General features: G+C 54.0%; 5 protein-coding genes and 1 long non-coding RNA gene across 8 annotated transcripts in view; 2 read left to right on the top strand and 4 right to left on the bottom strand.

Annotated features, from left to right (window-relative positions):
• The window catches only part of LOC26513938, a 39364-nt gene that overhangs the window by 16133 nt on the left and 4620 nt on the right, over positions 1-18611 (bottom strand). The gene's annotated exons all lie outside the window — the stretch shown is intronic.
• Positions 2440-3407, bottom strand: LOC6494427. Its single transcript, XM_001960307.4, has 3 exons — positions 3329-3407; positions 3188-3265; positions 2440-3126 (listed from the first exon to the last, which is right to left on the bottom strand). Exons 1-3 carry the CDS (start codon positions 3360-3362, stop codon positions 3008-3010), a joined length of 231 nt encoding a protein of 76 aa, XP_001960343.1. The 5' UTR covers positions 3363-3407; the 3' UTR covers positions 2440-3007.
• On the top strand, positions 9674-10687 carry LOC6496155 (mitochondrial cardiolipin hydrolase). The gene is made up of 2 exons (XM_001960308.4): positions 9674-9834; positions 9889-10687. The coding sequence occupies exons 1-2, from the start codon at positions 9791-9793 to the stop codon at positions 10643-10645; spliced, it is 801 nt and encodes a 266-aa protein (XP_001960344.1). The 5' UTR covers positions 9674-9790; the 3' UTR covers positions 10646-10687.
• On the bottom strand, positions 11070-14008 carry LOC6494425 (kinesin-like protein Klp59C). The gene is made up of 2 exons (XM_001960309.4): positions 13826-14008; positions 11070-13757 (listed from the first exon to the last, which is right to left on the bottom strand). The coding sequence occupies exon 2, from the start codon at positions 13592-13594 to the stop codon at positions 11207-11209; it is 2388 nt and encodes a 795-aa protein (XP_001960345.1). The 5' UTR covers positions 13595-13757; positions 13826-14008; the 3' UTR covers positions 11070-11206.
• Positions 15280-16923, top strand: LOC6496156. The gene is made up of 5 exons (XM_001960310.4): positions 15280-15513; positions 15577-15642; positions 15693-16091; positions 16146-16453; positions 16513-16923. Exons 1-5 carry the CDS (start codon positions 15443-15445, stop codon positions 16767-16769), a joined length of 1101 nt encoding a protein of 366 aa, XP_001960346.1. The 5' UTR covers positions 15280-15442; the 3' UTR covers positions 16770-16923.
• Positions 16801-17415, bottom strand: LOC6494424. The gene is made up of 3 exons (XM_001960311.4): positions 17118-17415; positions 16982-17062; positions 16801-16922 (listed from the first exon to the last, which is right to left on the bottom strand). Exons 1-3 carry the CDS (start codon positions 17224-17226, stop codon positions 16894-16896), a joined length of 219 nt encoding a protein of 72 aa, XP_001960347.1. The 5' UTR covers positions 17227-17415; the 3' UTR covers positions 16801-16893.

The raw sequence follows: 18611 nt of genomic DNA on the forward strand, positions 1-18611 counted from the left end.
GAAAAGTTTTTAAAGTTTCCGCATCAGAAAAGCAACAAATGGGAGAATGGCTGACAAAAAGTTGCGAAATCTCCGGCATGGTAAGCGAATGCCAGCTCCCAACTACCAGCTCCCAGCCAAAGTCATAAATAATTAATCACCATTTTACTACAGCTTGTCCGAGTAAATATTTAATTAACCATTTGGCCAATGACATTTTAAAAAACAGCGCACAGCATTCAGTCGGCGACTTGACAACTGGATTATTCAAAAGTCAACAAAGAAACCGTAGACTTGTCGAAATAGATCGAGTATTGTACATAAATTATGGATGCAGGGCTGGTCGGGGGACCAATTAGGTGACCAGAGCACGGGGCAGGGGCAGGACTATTTGTGTAGCTGTTGTGTTATGGCAAACAAATAAACAAATTGCCCGGAATCACTCGGAGGCGGAAGAAACGGGCCTTTGTGCATCTGCTCCTCGCCCTTTGCGCTTTCGGGGGGGAGCGGCAGGGACGTGGCATTCCTGTCGGGAATCGCCATTGTCGGTGGCTGCTGCAGGAGACAAAGGAAACCAGAAGCAGAAACACTTGCCACCCACTTCCCGGCCACCCGACCACCCGGCTCTGCCACTCGAGACGGAGACGGAACCAAATGCCGCAGGACGTGTTTGATATGCACTTGATTTTGGCAGGGGCTTAATTACAATGGGAAGGACGACAATGCGACAGTGTTGGGCTCTGCACAGGACATGCACACAGATTTTATGGCAGACGACTTCTTCGCAAGTCCTCGCAGGGGGGGAAGGAGGTTTGTATCGGATTGTGCGGACTATAGCTATTTGTCGAAAGCTGCTTTGCTGCCTCCTCGAGTGCTCCAGTCGGCGGAAGAGGTTCGATTTGTTGAAAATTAATTCATCTCAGGTCCTGGAAGATCCTTTCTCTTTAAACTTTGCCTTCCGTAGCTCTGTGTGTAAATTAATAAAACATTTAACCAGTCTGAGTGCGTTTGCGGAGCAAACAAACTAAACTTAACTAAAAATGTTGCGAGCGAAAACATAAAGCAAACATCCCCAAAAGTATGCTTCAACTTTGGGCATTACATAAATTCCGCACACACACAGCCAGGCACGCAGACACAGACACACAGACAGAGGGCCGGGCGAGTCCTGGGGGCGGCCGACAAAGAAGCTAGCAAACAACCATAACATTTATCACGAACACTTAACTCGCCTCCAAAGGGGCGAAGCGAGGGCCGAGGGCCGAGGGTGGCCTGCTCCTGGGCGGTTTGTTAAATCAATTTGATAAACTGTCAATAATGGGAAATAATTTAATGCGCAGCCTCCTCCCCCTCGGACAGACGCCCGTCGCCTTGCCTCGTCGTCATAAGCAATTATGATGAACTTGGCATGGCCTGGCATGGCACTGCTCCTGCCCAGCCCCTGATCCCAATCCCGATTCTGTGTGTTTGCTATTAGCAGTCGCTCAAGTTAAGACAAATTTTTGGTTACTTGGACAAGCGAAAGCTGAGATTTATCAAGGATATCAAGGATACCGAGATGGACCAGTCAACAACAACAGAAAGTGTCAGCAGGGGTGGGCCAGGGATGCTCCGGGGGTGGAGCTGGAAAAGCCGGTAAAGAGCTGAGCAGAAACGGCGCATGAGGAGAGCAGGACGATAACAAAGCAGAGCACGGCGAGAAAAGGACACTTCTGATTCTGCCAAATCACACGGAAGAATCTGGCAAAGTATGTCCTCTCATTTCTTTCAGTGAGCCTTGTCAAAAGCCCCTCCGAGAGTAGTACGGCAAAGGGGGGTCGTCCTGGATGTGAACCAAGCTCGAGGAATGGGGTGACGACTCTGACGATGTCTGTGCGTGCGTGGCCCGAATCCTTTTGTGCGGGCTGTTGGAAACGACCTTCATAAAACAAACACGCCGATAATGAGTGAACAGTCGCAGGACGCCCGGCGTGGGCGAATGCAAAGGACTATGTAGGAGCGAGCACACTTGGTGCCAGGCCACCAATTGGTGCTGCCATTTCTGGCAACGACTCTCGACTCACCGGATCCCCGGCTTCCTTTGCGAGTGCAGCTAACTGGGCGATAATCGGCATTTGATTTGGTGCCGGCGAGAACTTTTATCAAGAGTCTCCCACTTCCACCCGCCGGGAAATTGTGAAGTCAACTCAAGCGGTAGCTGGCTCCGGCCTTGGTTACGCGACACAGGCCTTTTGGCAATCGATTCCGGTCTGGAGAAGTTTTAAAGGTTGAGGGAGCCAGAATGGTAATGATGTGTGGGCCGAAAATGGGCTTTGGGGATAATTGTTGCGGCTTGCGATTCCGGAAATGGAAAATAAGCAGCTTACGGAGCAAAGTTACTTGAGTTAACTGATAGTCTTTAAGCCATGAGGCTTTAAGCCAAGAGGAATGATACCATCAGCTCCATTACCTCCAACATTTCTCGCTTTGAGCCAGCTTTAATCAAATAATTTTTCACATTTTTCGGGATTCTCTTTCGACGGAACTCTTTCCTTTGACCCGCCCTGCCTCCCGGCAACATTAAGCCAGTTAAGGAGCGGAAGTCATGTCGGCCCCGGCCTTCTACTCCCGCCACCTGCTCCCACCCACTGCCCACCTGCTGAAATTTGCATAAAAGATGCTTTTCACTTTCCCGGCAGCAGCGGCAAGTATCTCAGGACGGTTGCCGGGCTGACAGGCTGCCAGGCAGCCGGGAAATAAAGAATTTTCGGCCAAGGAGGAAAGCGGGGAAGGCGAGAGCAAAATGTAAACTAAACAGCAGAAAAGGAAGCAGCAACACATGGAGGCTCCTTGTTCTATTTTTTCGCTTTTGTTTGGCTGTTGTCGTGTGGAATTAACTCGGCGGAAGCGGAAATGGAAATGGAAGATGGAAATGGAAGCTGCTGCTGCTGCTGCTGGCAAGGGCATATGGCCAGTGTCAGGGCCCTGGCTGATCGCCGACAGCTGCTGGCTCGGACTCCTCCTCCGGTCCTCCTCCGAAGGGATCTGGCTAGTCGTCGACGGAGACGCGAAGCAGAGAGCTCTGCTGCTGCATCTCGGACTCCTCGCTCCGGAGACGCCTGTGCGGCCGCAGGACCTGCCAGTAGTTGCAGCAGTAGATCAGGAGGGCTGTGGGAAGGAAGAGTTGAGTTTCCGTCAGGAAAGGCTGCCAGGCAGGAGGGGGTCTCACTTATGAAGCTGAGCAGCAGCCAGGTCAAGGTCGCCACCACCATCATCAGGTTGTTGTGGGCTCGCTGCGCCTCGGACACTAAAAGCAGAGGATTACCAATCACTTATGGCTCTAGCTCTTGGCCCAGTTAGTGCCGCGTACCTTCTGGCGCCGTAAAGTTCCTGCCTCCCGTCATTGTCTATAAAGCGGGAGTTACTGCTCCCCTAAACGGCTCGAGTGGGACTGCCTGCCGCCCCGAGCTGGTTTTAGTGGCGCTGCTAAGTGAGCCATCGAGAACAGATGTTTCTCTATCTCCGGCTAAGCACTTGTGGTTTACGGCCAGGCTCATGGAGAGGCGCATAGCGCTTCCCCGGAAGCAGCTGGGCGGGAGTCTTTAAAGAGTTCTAATTGTGGCAGTCTGGTCTCCAGCCAGGCCTGGTTTCAATCGCATGTGCCGATACAGTTTTATTGAGAACTCTATTTGCGACTGCACCTGCCCCTGCCCCTGGCCAACTGTGAGCGTTATTGAAGGCGTTGCTGTTTATCATTTGCCGCATTGCATGACTCCGGCCCGTCCATCAATATCAGGGGCCACCTGAGCCCCACCTGCCTCTGCCTCTGCCACTGAAACGCCGAAATAAAGCCTCCAATAAAAACTTCTGCATTTACGGCCAAAACAAACAAATATTATTGACGAAATTATGGCCGGCGCCCGAACTACACAAGCTAATAACGCTTTAAAAGTTTTGTTTTTCTTTCCCGAAGGGTTGCAAGTACAGGCCCTGTTCCCACGGAGTGCCTCTCCACAAAAGTCCGCATTGTATCCTTTAAAGACTCTCCTGGAAAGAATGCCAAGCAATTCAATTTGGCGACCCAATTTGCGTCGTAATTCTGCCTCGAGTGCGCCGTCAGGACATCATCTCTCATATTATTAGCTATTTCATAATTATAACTGTTCCTGGGGCCCTCTTCACTGCCGGCTCTTCAAGGAGCTCTCTCGGCACAAAAAGGAAGCATTTCACGATGAAAGCCAACTCAACTCAAAGGAAGCAGCCTCAGTGGGCTTCCTCACAGAAATACATAAAGCCACATAAATGTTTCCTTTCTCCCGCCACTTTTCCACTTCCTTTGCGAGCTTCTTTCCTTTTCAATGGCTGATGAATGCCTGATATCTCTCAGTCTTTGCCTCCCGCGCATCCTCCCGCATCCTGCGTGGAGAGTGGAGTCCTGTCGTAATGAAATTAAATATTTTATACAGCATAACATACATATATGGCAATGCCTGAATGGGCATGGGGCCAGGGACCAGGGGCCAGAAACGGAGGGGCAGAAAGAGCGCAGAAAGGGCACAAAGCCAGCCATAACTCGGTGCCTTGTGTTTCGCAACACTCCGGGAGCTCTGCGGTTGGCCCTTTGAATGCGTGGATTAGGATTAGGACTTGGATTAGCGCTGCGGAGTGCCGCCCTAATGCCGAAGCTGCAACATTTGCAGCTGCAACTGCCGGATTAGGGCGCCAGCTCGCAGTTGTTACGCCATCATAATCAACTTTTCCGAGAGCTCCCTGCTCCCTGCTCCTAGCTCCCTCTGCATGTCCTTTGGAACGTGCTGACACCTCCGGCAGCTCTTGCCAAGTTTCAACAGTCGATTATTTGCCGTCAAATCAGAATTTATTTGGCCTTGCCTTCGATTTGGCCGGCGAAGGTGTGCCAGAAGTTGCAAGAGCTGCCAAGACGTGAGCTCCGCCACTCCGCCGAGAAATAAAAAGTTTTTGTTTCAGAGTCCGCACAGTAGAGCGAGAGTCCTCCTTAAAGCGAAAAGTGACTCAGACTTCAAATATTCCCCCTGACTGCTAATCCGCCGGAGCTTAAATTCTTTAAAACCCAGCAGATACCCTCCGGAGCACCCCCCACTACATAAATAGCAGACGCATTCGAGCGGCAATGCAACAATTTTTAATTACCATTTAGGCGCTTCAACGAGCATTGCGCCAAACAGAAGGAAAAATTAAGGATGCGAGTGGGCGGGTCGGTCCACGAATAGATAGAGGAAATTGCTGGCAGCACTTTGGCCTCGACTTTTCCAGCATTTTTTCTGGCTGCAGCGTTTTTCCATTTGGCACGCGTTGAAAAAATTAAAAGGCAAACAGAACAGGACTGCGAGGACGAGAGGACGGCAGGACGGGCAGGGCAGCAGGGAGAGCGAACTGAAATGGAATACCCAGAAAATGAAAAGGAAAACAGCGCCAGGGAAATTAAGTCAATGTCCTGCGGGTCAGTTGCGTTTTGGATAAATGTAATTAACCTTAAGGATCGACGGCATTGAGTTGGGTCGCCAGGGACGGACGAGGCTGCGGCGATGCGAGCGTCCAGATTACTCGGGTGTAAATGATGGGCTAACATATTTCCCGGCCATATCCTTGCCAGCCCATTCGATCGGCGGGGAGCGGGGAGCGATGTACTCGTCGCGCGGAGGCATCCGTCACTTTAAATAGACCACGAACCACATCATTAGGGCAGTCGCCTTGCAAATTAATTACAATCGGAGCGAAAGGTGCAGGCGGTGGGCCGGGGGCAAGTGGCAAGGTGGCAAGAGGTAGGTGGCAGGGTGGCAGGATGGCAGGCTGGGTGGCCCACCCCACACCTGGGCAGAATCAATGACAATCCGGGAGCCAAGAACAAGGCCCAATGCCCTGCGAATTTGGCCAACAATGAACGCCTTGCTGTAATTACCTTTTGGCCACACACTCTCCCGTACATCCTTTCACCTCCAGCCCACACCCCACACCCCCTTTGAGCCAAAGACAGTCGCACACACACATAATTAACTCGATAATGAGGACAAAACCCATAGCCACACGTACAGGCGAGGCCGGAGGAGCCGAAACCGCCCAAGTTGTCGCAAATGTATGTAATGGCGTGTTACAGTTGTTGTTCCTGCGGTTAGCCAGGACCCTATCCCCGCCCCACCTCCGGCGGATAGGTTTTGTTTGCCACGATAATGACTTCCGCCTCGGCAGAGCCGAGGATGACAGAACCGGAATTCGTAATTGCTCCTAAGCGCCCGCCATTCTCGATCTCGATTTCCACCGTGCTTTGATTTTGCGCCCAAAGGCACCCCACCCCTTCTCCGGGAATGTGGGCCTGTTTCTTGGCCCGGAACGGGGTTCTGGCTTGGAATTTATACGCATTTGACCTGGATGTCGCTGCGCAAAAAAACCCAACCACCGGGCAGGACAAAAAGGTGTGAAAAGCTATGCAGGACACTCCGAGTGTTATGTGTGTTATGCTAATTCCCGAACGGGGAGAATAATATTTATTGGAATTGTGGCAATTTCCGGAACTGGTTTTAGTTGCAAATTACACAAGAGACGGAGCCTCTAGGGCCTAGAACTCTGCCTCGAAACAGGCCCTTGGAATTCACATTTAATTTCCATTAATTCCCGCCATTCACTCCGAAATGAAAATAATTAGCGCAGTCCCTCAGGACGGACCAGAACAGAACCAGAACCAGAATATTTCATGATTAAGAGCAATTGAATTACACATTTCCATGGCCGGGCTAATGCCTCTGGAGATGGCCAAGATACCAAGTGGCAAACCCTTGCACTTATCGCAGTCCACATTCCAATTGCCATTTGGCAGTAGCCCGGCAGACCCCGCCTGATTGCGGCAAAATGCTAATTAACAGAGCGTTGCTCCAGTTCGGGCCAGACTTTGGCCAAGTCCGTGGGGCGGGAGCAGGAGCTGGCGCTTCTTTAAAGCCGTCTTTAAAGTGGCCCAAATATTAATGGACGCTCTTCGAACGGCGAACGACCTGCCCAGGGAGTCGCCGGTCTTAAATTCATATCAAAACACATATTAAATATTCTCTTGCGCTGGATTCGGGCGCTTTGCTTTAATATTTATAGCAAGGTCCCTGGAGAATGGCTTCTCCCGCCCTCTGGCCTTCGCTATTTGTGAAATTTAAGCACGAAAAGGTTCGAATTTTAAATGCCAGGGCTGAGCAGCGAGTTATCTGTCCGTCCGCCTCTGGGGCTGGCTCTAAACTTGCTCCCTCCGTAGGGGGCTTCGGTTTTGTTTGGTAATTTGTGGAGTGCCTGCCAGGACTGAAGTCGACTGGGAGCCGCCATTTCAATTGGCTGCGGATTCAAAGAGGGTCGGAGGTAAGCCCCGCAGAGACTCCCACTACTTATCCCGGCCCGGATGAGGTTCACCTTGTGGCCCAGTCATCAAAGTGTGTTTAAATATAATTACTGCGACTGTGACTGTGACTGTGGGTCTCTCATTGCCAAACTCGCTTTTCTTCTATCGAAAACTAATTACATCCTTTGAAGGCGCATCCATTGATCGCCCGACCAGACCAGACACCCCAATCGCTCATCACCCATCCGCCCCGTGAGCCAGTCGCCCTGCAATTACAGCTACCCGCCGCCAGAGGGCGCTGCATAGTAGCTGCGCATAAGTGACACTTGTCAAAACACATTTTGCACACCTGCCCCGCTTTTCCCTTTGGCCGGAGGCAAAAAAGCATATTTCGAGTGCGGCACTTCATGTGCGTCAAACAGACTGAGCCAGCAGGAGGGGCACGGAGGGCCACCCACACGATGCACCATCCAATGCGAGCCATCCGAACAGTGAGCGGCGAACAGTGAACAGTGAACAGTGAACAGAACTGAAAAAGTGCTCAAGTCGAAAGCCCTCGAGTTGTTTTGCAACATTTGAACACGTCAAGTTTTTAAGGTCAACATGTCGCTGGCATGCAGGCCAGACATCAGACGTGGCAGCCTGGCTGTAGCCAGTAGGGTTGTGCCACAGGAGGGGAATGGGAGGTCCAGCTGGCTAAATGACTGATACATCTGAATGGCGTCTGCTCGTGGGCCTTTATTTTAATTTGATTAGAAGTCGAGCAAGTATTGCATTTTTGAGTAAAAATATCAGAGTGTCCCTTCAGCCCTTTCTGGCCATCAGGGATTCTGGCCAAATCCCACATAAGAACTCTTTTCTTCATTGATATTCCAGAGCTCCTGGCCCCCGGCTGGCTCCTCTTCCGACGTTTATTGTTACTTAGCTTTGGGCCAGATCCGAGCTGGCCCTTAGTCCTTAGCCCTTCGGATGCCCATCCTTGTTTACTCTTTGGATGTTCTCATTCATGTGGGTGTGTGTATGGACTCCTAAGAACACAAACCCTGCTGGGCCAGTGTGTGTGGCTGGTCGGAAAACACTTTTTCGCAAAATTTTCTCAAAAAGAATGTTAGACAAACCGCTTTGTTGGCAACAATTTGGGTTAAAACTTAAGTGTTTTGCTTCGAGTTGAAACCAAGCCACCTCCAGCCACCGCCCTCGCCGCAGCAGCCCCTTCTCCGGATTCTTTGGCATGCAGTGCTTTCGGCCCGGCTTAAAACGAAAGCCACAAGAAAAGGCGACCGAGAGAGGCAACTCACAACTAGGAGCGCCCCACAAAGTTGAGGAAAACGTGGAAATGTTTTTGTGCTTTTCCCTTTCATGCATTCCGGGCCGGGACTGGGACCGGCCCGGGACCGGGTTGGGGCCAGGACAAAAAAGCAGCTGGCAGCGAGGAACAAGGAGGTAAATTGTCCTTTTAACTTCTCTCCCAGCTGCTGCTTCGTATAAATTTCGTTAAAATTCAGCGCTGCACTTTCACTCTCGCTTTCCCCCAAAAATAAGCGGGAAAGTAAACCGTTTAAACAGACAATGGGCGGAAAGTATTTCCGAAAGCGGTCTCCTCATTAGACAGACTGGCAATAATTAAATGTCATTACGGAAATGGCATTTTATTAATAATTCAATTTGCAAAGTCTGTGCACCGACTCCAGATACCATATTGGCAGTAATACTCCTCCGTGGTTCGTCCCATCGGCTAATTTGATTGAAAGTTTTCGGATCTTCCATGCACCACAAATCTGAGACCACATCAAAGAAAACCCTCTGTAATACATGCCCCGAGCCAGCCCAGGACCAGAAACCCCAAAACCAAACTTAAAACTCAACCACTCCGAGCCAAACCAAACCAATCCATTCAAATGTAAGCATGCCGGAGGAGTCGCAGATGAATTTGTTTGTTCGCATTCGGGCTGCATTATTGGATATCTGAGCTCGAACTTAACTAATTTTAAAGTTTTTCAAATGAGATTTCTCTGTGCTCTGTGCTGGGTGCTGGCTGCTGTGTGTGTGGCAGCAAGTTGTGGCAGCAAAAGTTTACAGCCGTTCCTCCACGGAATTAGTTGCAATTTTCAGCATCTGGGGAAGATTTTACATTTAGTTGCCAGAGTGAGAGGAGTTCGGGGCAGGGGCAGGGCCGGGCAGGAAATTGTCTACAGCTGCTGGCGGTGGGGCTTCATCATCGTCATCCCCGGCGTTGACACTTTAAAGTTCGGCAAGAATTCGCAGAAGCGGGTTCACGCCCCGGCACCCACCTTGCGAGACTCCAGGCGATAGTTTTCAGCGATTGTCCGGAAGCACCTATCGTTTGGGGCTCTGTTCCACTTTCTCCGTTTCATTATCGGGGAAAAGTGTGCCTGTTGCCTTTGACCCCAGTCCTACTGTCCTACTGTCCGACTGTCACTTTTCGTGTATTTTTTCTTCTTGAGGGTTTGCCTGGGAAACATGTTGCGCGAGTTTGAGATCATCATCGGCTACCTGGAACTATGGTGAGTGCCCCGCCTGCTCCGCCGAAGAGCCAGCACTGAGCCTCCTTCTTGCAGCTTCCTGCAGTTCTTCCTCGACTGGCTGAGGGCCCTGGCGGATAGGTGGATGCCGGTGTTCATCCTCAGCGCCGTGCACTCGGGCAGCGTCGTGCTGTACACGCTATGGAGCAAAGTGTACCGCGAGCCGGAGTGGAGCGACGTGGTGATCTTCAACGAGCAGCCCAACAGCTGCCCCGGCATCCACACCGACCCCGTGTGCCGCAAGCGGATCTGCGAGTCCTGCCGCACCAACCGGCTCATCCACTACATCAACCAGGCCAAGCACACCATCGACCTGGCGCACCTCACCTTCTCCCACCGCGCCATTTACGTCGCCGTGGTGGCGGCCCACGACCGCGGCGTCCGCATCCGCATCGTCACCGACTCCCAGATGCTGTCCGTCCGCGGCTCCGTGATCCACCGCCTCTGGTCGCTGGGGGTGCCCGTGCACACCGCACCAGCCCGCACCATGATGCACCACAAGTTCGTGATCTTCGACGGCCAGCGGCGCATCATCCAGCTGGAGAGGGAGCAGCAGAAGACCTTCACCGGGCTGTGGGGCAGCCGCGGTCTGGTGATGACCGGCTCCCTGAACTGGACCAAGCAGGGCACCGCCAGCAACTACGAGAACGCGGTCATCTGCTCCAACAGCAAGTCCATCGACCTCTACCAGCAGGCCTTCGAGGAGCTGTGGCGCAACTTCAACCCCATGTCCTCCGACGACGTGACCTACGAGGACCTGCGCGTCAACAACTACGGCAAGAATCTCTACTAGCCCTCTATTGAGGGGCTTTCAATAAAAGCAAAGAGACGTGAATGGCTTTCGTCATAAATGGGAAAAGGGAGAGTGGCAACACCTCCTCTAAGAAGTGTTTCAAAGCATCTGCCTATTCCCAAGCTGGGTGATTACTTCTCCGGTTATTGCTTTATTGCAGTCAAAAGTTTGGCACTTTGTGTGGCCAGGACACAGGACGAGGACCAGGCCAAGAACATGCCACACATGATGGCAAGTTCCTCGTCCTGTTGATTACACTTCGGACGGCCATAAATCTGTATCCGAGAAAGTTATCCCTCCCGGCCGGGGCGAAGGGGAGCCGCACAAGAATGTGGCAACAAAGTTCCTTACGATACCTCGGCGAGTTGGAAAGTGAAACCAGAACCGCCGACCCGGAGGAGGGAAACTAGCCGCCGAGCCGTAGTTGAATTTCATTAACTGCTTGTTTATCGAATCGAAATCGGAGTCCCAAAACTCGTAAAAGAAAAGAGACAAGGCAAGAGAGGTATAAAATAAATATGCAGAATAGCTGGTGCTGATGCTGGTTCCTGGGATGAGTCCTCACATCCGCAGCTCGTACTCCTCGTCATCCTCTAGCTCGATGTCGAGGTCGTCCTCGTCCTCGTCCTGCCCGTCCACCGGGCCCAGCTCCATGCCGCCCTCGACCATCACGGCCTTTATGAACTGCTGGGCGTTGTAGTTGAGCACCAGCTCTCGGGTTTGGGCCACCATGTTGGACATCTCCGTCAAGTGGGCGTCCGCCGTTCGTAGGAAGGCCGGGAACTCGTCGCCCGTCTCCACACCCCGGAACCTGCGCACGAAATCCTCCAGATAGTCTACCAGGGAGCCGTGCTGGTCGGCCACTTGCTCCAGGTTCACAGAGTCGGGGGTGGAGTGGGGGGCGCTCTCCCGCCGGTTCTCCAGCTCCGTCATCGAGTGGCTGAACTCCAGGTCGCCCATGGTGCTCTCTACGAAGTAGCTTTTGGCCGGCTCCGGCGAGAGGCTGGGCATGTGGCCAAAGTCCTGCTCCTCCTCGGATACCTCTGGCTCCGAGGGGGTTCCCTGTCCCTGGTCATCGGCGTCTGGGCCGTCTCCGGGCTGGCCGTCGTCGTCCTTGCAGGCCACCAGCTCCTTGACCCGGTCGGCGTAGCGGAGGGTGTTCAGCGTGTTCTCCACGCAGGTCAGGGCCGGCGAGATCATCGCTATCATGCAGGTGCGGTTCTTCTTGCCGCCGATGAAGGAGTCGCGTAGGACCTGGGTCAGCTTGGAGCCGCGGAAGGGCAGATGGTGGCACTGGCGGCTGAGGGCGCGGATGCACTCCTTCAGGGCCAGCAGCGACTTGTTGATCTCGGCGCCCTCGATGCGCGTCTGGCGGTCCGCCGACTGGGTGTCCGCTCCGCGCTCGTTGCCGGCCAGGTCCACGAAGGAGCACTTGCCGAAGGGACCCCAGGAGTCGGGCAGGTGGAGGGCCATCTGGAAGACGGCGTGCGAGCGCGAGGACTTGGCGTTGGCCGAGGTCTGGCCCGAGGTGCGCTCCCGATTGCCGAGCTCAATCAGACGCAGGACATCCTCCACTTTGGTGACCGGCATCTCCGTGAGCCCCACCACCACCACCTGCTGGCGGCCGTCCTCCAGGACCCGGAGCAGGGGCTTCTCCGGGTGCAGGAGATCGAAAACCTTCGAGCCGTAGATCTCGAAGAAGCTGCACGTGATCTTGGCGCCCATCTGGCGGTACTCCGGTCGCGACACCTCCTCGAACACGTCCCGGGCGGCCATGGCGTAGATGCCGCCCCGGCAGTCCTGCACCTTGCCGCAGAACTCGCCTCCCATGGTGTGGGTCTTACCGCTGCCGGTCTGGCCGTAGGCGAAGCAGGTGGCGTTGCCGCCCTCGAACATGGTCCGGATCAGGGGCCGGGCCGTGTGGTCGTACACCAGGGCGTTGGAGCACTGCTCGTCGAAGGTGTAGTCGAAGCGGAAGCGGTGGTGCTCCAGGAACTTGGTCAGGTCCACCTTGTGGCGGAACTCGTGCACGATGAGCGAGTCGTGGGTGGGCACCGTGATGATGTCCACGTTCTTCATCTTCAGCTCCCGCCGGCTCATCGGCCGCTTCCGCACGCACACCGTGATCTGCTGGACGGCGGCGCCGTTGGGGTCGAGGCTGCGCAGCGGACTGAAGCTAATGGACTCCCGGTACTTGCGCAGCATGACGGACACCTCCCAGTTGGGGTTGCCCGGGTCCTGGCGCCGCAGGGCGGTCTTCTGGAGGCGCACCTCGGCCTGGCGGGCCCGGCGCTGCTCCCGTTGCTCCTTCAGGCGCTCCACCTCCCGGACCACACTGGAACAGCGTATGTTGGACTTGGCCTGAGCTTGCTGAGGACTGCATCCGGCATTGATGTTGCGGGCCAGCGAGGCCCGGGCCGTGGAGGCCCCACCACCAGCACCTCCCCCAGCCGAGGCCCTTCCCCGGGTCGTCGGGGGAGCAATCTGCGAGCGTCTGCCCTGCGGGGGCGGCAGGCCACTGGGAGTGGCGATCTTGCTGGGCGCTGCCCGGAGATCCACAACCCGCAAGCGCTCGGAGTAAGGATTCCCGGTCAGGGACCTGCGATAGGAGTCCGGTGGCCCCTCCGTGGGGCTGCCCTCCCGCGGCCGGGGAATCAGAGAGCCCGCCGCACTCGGCGAGGGACTGGCGGCCATGTTGGTGTTCGACGCCGGTGGACAGATGGCCGGAGCAGGAGACGGAGACGGATCACAGTTCTCGCCCTGGAAGATCTGGTGGTTGAACTCGACTAGCTCGCGAACGGGCACCTGCTTTCCCTTAACAATGGCGCCCTCCGTCCATTCGCTCGTGATCGAGTCCAGCTCCAGGTCCTTGGCCGTGCAGACAGCGGGGTGCACGCGTCCGTCGCTCCTCGGGATGTTGAGCTTCTCGCCGAGCTGAATCTGTTCCATATATATCGTATCGTATGGCAGGGAGCCGGCAGCAGCTCGGACCAAAAAGTGTCAAAAGTTCAATATTTTAGGATTTTTTGTCTCGAAAAATGGATTTTTTGTTAAGCGGGGGACTCGGGTCGGGTCTGGTCCTCTTCTCGTCCGGAGTTGCTGCTGTAATTTACTGTCGAGTGTAGGGGGTTTGTCAGGCTACTGGCTGCTGGGGGTCCGATCGGGGGGTTCCGCACTTACGTTCGAGGACCGGCCTGCTTGGGCACTTCGGCTTTTAGGTAGAAAAATATATCCAGACTTTTTGTTGAAAATTCGAAATATATAACATGTCAGGCGGGCGAAGGCAGCGGAGTGGAGCTATCGTACGCTTTCAGTACTCGGATCGAATGGACGACGGCAAATGCCAGGCTCCCTTCCCTCGGCTCGGACTTTGGGGCGAAGTTGTTTCCAGAGCCAACTAGGAGTTGGGGTTTTCGGCTGAGATGTGGGTGTTGGCTCGTAAATTCCTCCCAGCTGCTTCTTCGGGGGGCCTTCCAGGCGACTCCTTTGATATATGGCCAAGCCCCGTTCCGGGTTAGTACTTTTCCAATTAGATCTGGGCCACCTACTTCTTGCGGCAGCGTGAACCCGGGGAACCTTTCTGTGTTTGTGTTCCAGCCCCCGCCCAAGGCCACCGCTTTGTTGTCTAGACTCCCGAGTCCGAGTCCGATTGGAGGGCGATTAAGACGCACATTCCGGGGCATGGCGGCCCTTCGAGGGATCAAACAGCCTGCCGGGCCGTGCCCCAACCAGTCAGGTGTGGAAACTAATTTACGGCAGCTCCGAGGTGGACCCGGGCGTGGAACTATCCAGCGAAAGTTTGGCCGAAGGAGGCAGGGAAAGTATTACGATGACTAAGCCATGTTCACAGAGCCATTCTCGCGCAGATTGGACATCAGCTGGGGGGCTTTGAGTCAGCAACTAGCTGGGGCGACCAGGGTAGCCCATAAATCGCGGGCTGCTGGGGCCTGCAATCAGGGCCTGCAATCTCAATCTGCATCAGAAATCAGCAGCCAGCGACGAGCAGTGCCAACTTGTCAGGGCCAGATAGATAGCGGCCGACTGGAAATGGCGTCAAGGGCGCCATAAATGAGAATTTCCGTTTCATTTCCGCCCGCTGGTTGTGTGTGTTCATTTGCGGCACATAATGAGCAGGGAAAATGTCGTGGCGCGGCTCGGTCTCGGTCTCGGTATTGATTTTCATTTAAAGTGCCAGCAGAGCAGGCAGAACAGGCAGCCAGCTAGCCCGACCTAATGGCGTTTGTGTGCCGAATTTATGGCAACTTGACCTCGGCCATTTGTCAGCATTAGAACGAAATTAGAGGGCCGCTGCAGCCAAGGGCATCACAAATGGGAATCGGCAATATGGGTCACCTAGCGGAGTCCTGGACTCCGACTGTGGCAGTCATGCAATTCAATTAAAGCCGCATCCGACGAGACCTGGGGAACCTCGAGAAGAATAAACCTCCTCCCTGGGCGGGCAAGGACACATAAATCTGGTCGGCTGGCGGTGCGATAAGCGCGGAACACGCTGATGCCGATATGGAGGCGAAATAAAATATGTCGCCTGAATGGAGACCCCGGCGCAGGAGATTTATTCGCAAATAATCGCTCCGGGCCATAAATTATAGGCAGGCTCATGCATAGTCTCCGGCCTATCGATTTCCCTTCGAGATGTCAGTCACACAACACCCCCACACTCGTTAGTTACAAACGTTGCGTTCCCCACACACCCCAAACACACAACACTTATTTTAATGAAATTGGCGACCAAGACTTTCGGACCTTGCCCCGCGAAAAATACCCAGTCCCGGCAGGATGTTTTCGGACTATGTCAAGAACGCGTACCGCACCCGCAGACACACGCTGCCCATCAACGAGGACTTGTTGTAGGTCCCCTGCCCTCCAGAGGATCGAATGTGTGACTAACTAAACCCATTCTACCATTGCAGTAGCGAGTACTCCTGTCTGCTGGAGGATGGAGTCAGCTTGGGGAGCTGCAAGCGGATCTTGTCTCGGTAAGCACGTGGCCTGAACTCGAGGATCTAATACAGACTCTCCCCCGCAGCACCTTCATGCTGGTATGGGACTACAGGCAGTTCCAGGCCGCTTGCATCATCCAGCGCAAGTGGCGGGCCTTCTGGTCGCAGAAGAAGCTCGACCGGGAAAACCAGGCGGCCACCACCATCCAGAGGCACTGGCGGGGCTACGCCGCCCGCAAGAACTTCTACAAGTTCGTGGAGGACAAGCTGCAGCAGCAGGTGATGGACCACTTCCACCGCGCGGCCACCAAGATACAGGCCCTGTTCCGGGGCCACCGCGTCCGCCAGACGGTCCACGACATGAGCAGCCTGCAGACCATGCAGGTGTGTGCCGCCGAGGACCTCCTCAACTGCGTCGCCTTCAAGCTGCACCACCTGCTGCGCACTTACGCCATCCCCGGCGTCTACTCGCTGAAGAACTCCAAGTAGGTTCCGATCTCTTCCTCGTTTGCCTCAAACTGAGTCCTTTCTCCCGCCAGCTGCCTGTCTCGGGTGGAGAAGCTGATAGCCAGCCTGCACTTCCGCTACTACAACGGCAAGGCGGTGTCCCAGTCGAAGAAGACGATGGCCAGGATCGAGGAGGAGCGGAAGCAGTCCCTGAAGACCGGCCACTACGCGCGGTTCCCGTTCCCGGGCCCCAACTACTGGAGCCGGTGCCCGCCCAAGTGCGAGGCGGCCCTGAGCCTCAGCAAGGACATCGACAAGCGCATGTACAAGATCATCGAGATGTACGACGCCTCCCAGAAGGCGGCTCACGCCGCCTGGGTCCAGAAGAAGAAGGCTCAGAGTGGGTTTCCCTTCCAGATCCTCCTAAAGATCGGCCCGAAACCCTTCCTTTCTTTTCAGAGAAAAAGAAGAAGCTCATCAGCCAGATAAAGAAGGCTCTGGAGAAGAACAAGCGCGACTTCTGCGGCGACGTCATCGCCAGCATGCGCCGGTGGAAGTTCCTGGCCGAGAACAACCTGACCGTGGACAAGAACATCTTCAGGAACCCGGAGAACCTGCAGAGATTCATAAATGAGATAGCGGACTTTGTGCAGGAGTTCGAGGACTGCACCTGCCACTGCCGCATTCAGGCCTTCGACGAAGTCTACTGCACCTGAACCCAAAATTCCGAATGAAATAAAGACAATATTTTCATAAAAACATTTATTGAGAGTCCAATGAGAGTCCTCCACCGGGCCAGCTCGACACTACCGACAACGGGTACAGGGGGTACTAGGGGTATCAGTTAAGAATCGTATTAAATACATCCACTGCAAGAAAGAAAATGGTTTTTGCGACTCGAAGAGGACTCGAAGGACCTTCAGTTTACCAAAAATATTGCCAAAGAAGCGCATGATGACGGTGAAGAACGAGGGGCGGTTGTAGTCTATGTACCTTTCGGTTGTCTCGTCTGTGGGAGGAATCTCACATTACTCTAAAGAACAGGCTGCTGTGGAGCGAGTTACCCAGGTTGTCGCAGTCCAGGCGCTCGTTGTCCAAGTTGTAGTGGGTTGCGACGCCTCCTATGGGCCCCGGCGCCGGCTTCACTGTCATTTCGAGATCCGGATCCGCCATGTTCCCGCCTCACAAGTCTTTACTCAAAGTCCCAGAAAACGACGTCTAGCTGATTAGTTTACACGAAAAATTTTGCAGAAATTTGAACGGGTATGATTTTAGTGAGCCGTGTGTAATGTGGGAGTGTCTATTTAGTTCTGAGAACCGACAGGTTCGTTGCCTGTCACCGGCCAGGATCGGGTTGCTTCGGTTTCGGGCTGGAGAGTTACTGGAACTGGGCTGCTTGGCTGCTTTAAGGTCTGTTACCTGCAGCCACAGCTGCGAATTACGATCCCTGTCTAGGATTTATGCTGCAAAGTTTTCAGCACAAACATCAGGCATTCTGGGAGGACACGAGCCTGGAAAACATTTAGCCAGAACATGGGATTGGGGAGCGAGGAGCGGGCTTTCTCGGAACCTGTCCCTGAACGAGCATAAATTAAGGGCCAGTTGCTGTTGCTTTTAATTAGACACTGAGCCCGGCAGTGCCAGAGTCCGCAGCGTCTCGTTCTGGCCACGACATCAAAACAGAGTCTCGCCCAGCAGGAGGCTCTGTAATTGTACGGCCGGTCGGTACGGCCGCTGCCCCACATCGGCATCATCATAATAATCGCCGTCCTCAGATATGCAATTAGAGGACAAACGAAAAATGTGTCTCGGCCAGGCGCTGTCAGGGTCGCCCGGGGACGAGTGCGTATTCCGCAGACTCCCCGGCCGCATAAACAGAGCGTTGTGTGGCCGAAATTAACCATATTCATCAAGTCCCAAACAAAATGCAACATTTTTGGCCGCTAATGACGAGTCGTTGTCGTGGACGTGAATGGCAAGTTGCTCTGCCCCGGGCCGGCTCTCTATCACTCCGGCCCAATTAATTACTTATGTTGATTGTGGCCCCCGACCTTTGGACTTTTGTTCACTTGCGGGGGACGTGTCAGTCTCAGTATCAGTCTCAGCCACAGTAGTTACAGGTGAGATGACCTCCATCCTCGAAAGCCACTATTTAAACTGAGATTCGGGCTGAGTCAGTGCCGGATTCCGCTCCAGCCCCTCCACTATCATTGCCAGGACAAGGCACTGCAAAGCGGCATAAACTTTCAAAAACTGTAGCACTCTTATTTAAGCTTATTATAAACTTTGCAACCAAATTGCAGAAACATTCGCCGGGCAGCAGCAACTTTCCGTCCATTGTTGCCTTCTCTGGCCAACTGGATGACTGGCGAGGCAGTAGCAGAGGGAGAGGCAGTTTCGGGAAAGCTCTCAAGCCGATTTGCAAACATTATCAGAATAGTTACTGGACGCAGTGATCCAACCGAACTGAAACGGATAACTAAAGTAAACTGCATCTCGAACAGTTTCGCTTTCCGCCCGGGCTAATGCATTGTGCGGCATCCGTTTTTTCGGCTGGC

The sequence above is a fragment of the Drosophila ananassae genome, chromosome 3L, assembly GCF_017639315.1.
Source record: "Drosophila ananassae strain 14024-0371.13 chromosome 3L, ASM1763931v2, whole genome shotgun sequence".
Classification (NCBI taxonomy): Eukaryota; Metazoa; Arthropoda; class Insecta; order Diptera; family Drosophilidae; genus Drosophila; species Drosophila ananassae.

Coding starts and splice junctions, on each gene's coding strand:
- LOC6496155 (XM_001960308.4), top strand. CDS start 9,791: ATGTTGCGCGAGTTTGAGATCATCATCGGCTACCTGGAACTATG. Junction 9,835..9,888: donor ATCGGCTACCTGGAACTATG/GTGAGTGCCCCG, acceptor TCCTTCTTGCAG/CTTCCTGCAGTTCTTCCTCG.
- LOC6496156 (XM_001960310.4), top strand. CDS start 15,443: ATGTTTTCGGACTATGTCAAGAACGCGTACCGCACCCGCAGACACACG. Junction 15,514..15,576: donor CCCATCAACGAGGACTTGTT/GTAGGTCCCCTG, acceptor CTACCATTGCAG/TAGCGAGTACTCCTGTCTGC. Junction 16,454..16,512: donor CCAGAAGAAGAAGGCTCAGA/GTGGGTTTCCCT, acceptor CTTTCTTTTCAG/AGAAAAAGAAGAAGCTCATC.
- LOC6494427 (XM_001960307.4), bottom strand. CDS start 3,362: ATGACGGGAGGCAGGAACTTTACGGCGCCAGAAG. Junction 3,266..3,328: donor GAACTTTACGGCGCCAGAAG/GTACGCGGCACT, acceptor CTCTGCTTTTAG/TGTCCGAGGCGCAGCGAGCC. Junction 3,127..3,187: donor GCTGCTGCTCAGCTTCATAA/GTGAGACCCCCT, acceptor TCCTTCCCACAG/CCCTCCTGATCTACTGCTGC.
- LOC6494424 (XM_001960311.4), bottom strand. CDS start 17,226: ATGGCGGATCCGGATCTCGAAATGACAGTGAAGCCGGCGCCGGGGCCC. Junction 17,063..17,117: donor CCTGGACTGCGACAACCTGG/GTAACTCGCTCC, acceptor TTCCTCCCACAG/ACGAGACAACCGAAAGGTAC. Junction 16,923..16,981: donor CTTCTTTGGCAATATTTTTG/GTAAACTGAAGG, acceptor TCTTTCTTGCAG/TGGATGTATTTAATACGATT.
- LOC6494425 (XM_001960309.4), bottom strand. CDS start 13,594: ATGGAACAGATTCAGCTCGGCGAGAAGCTCAACATCCCGAGGAGCGAC.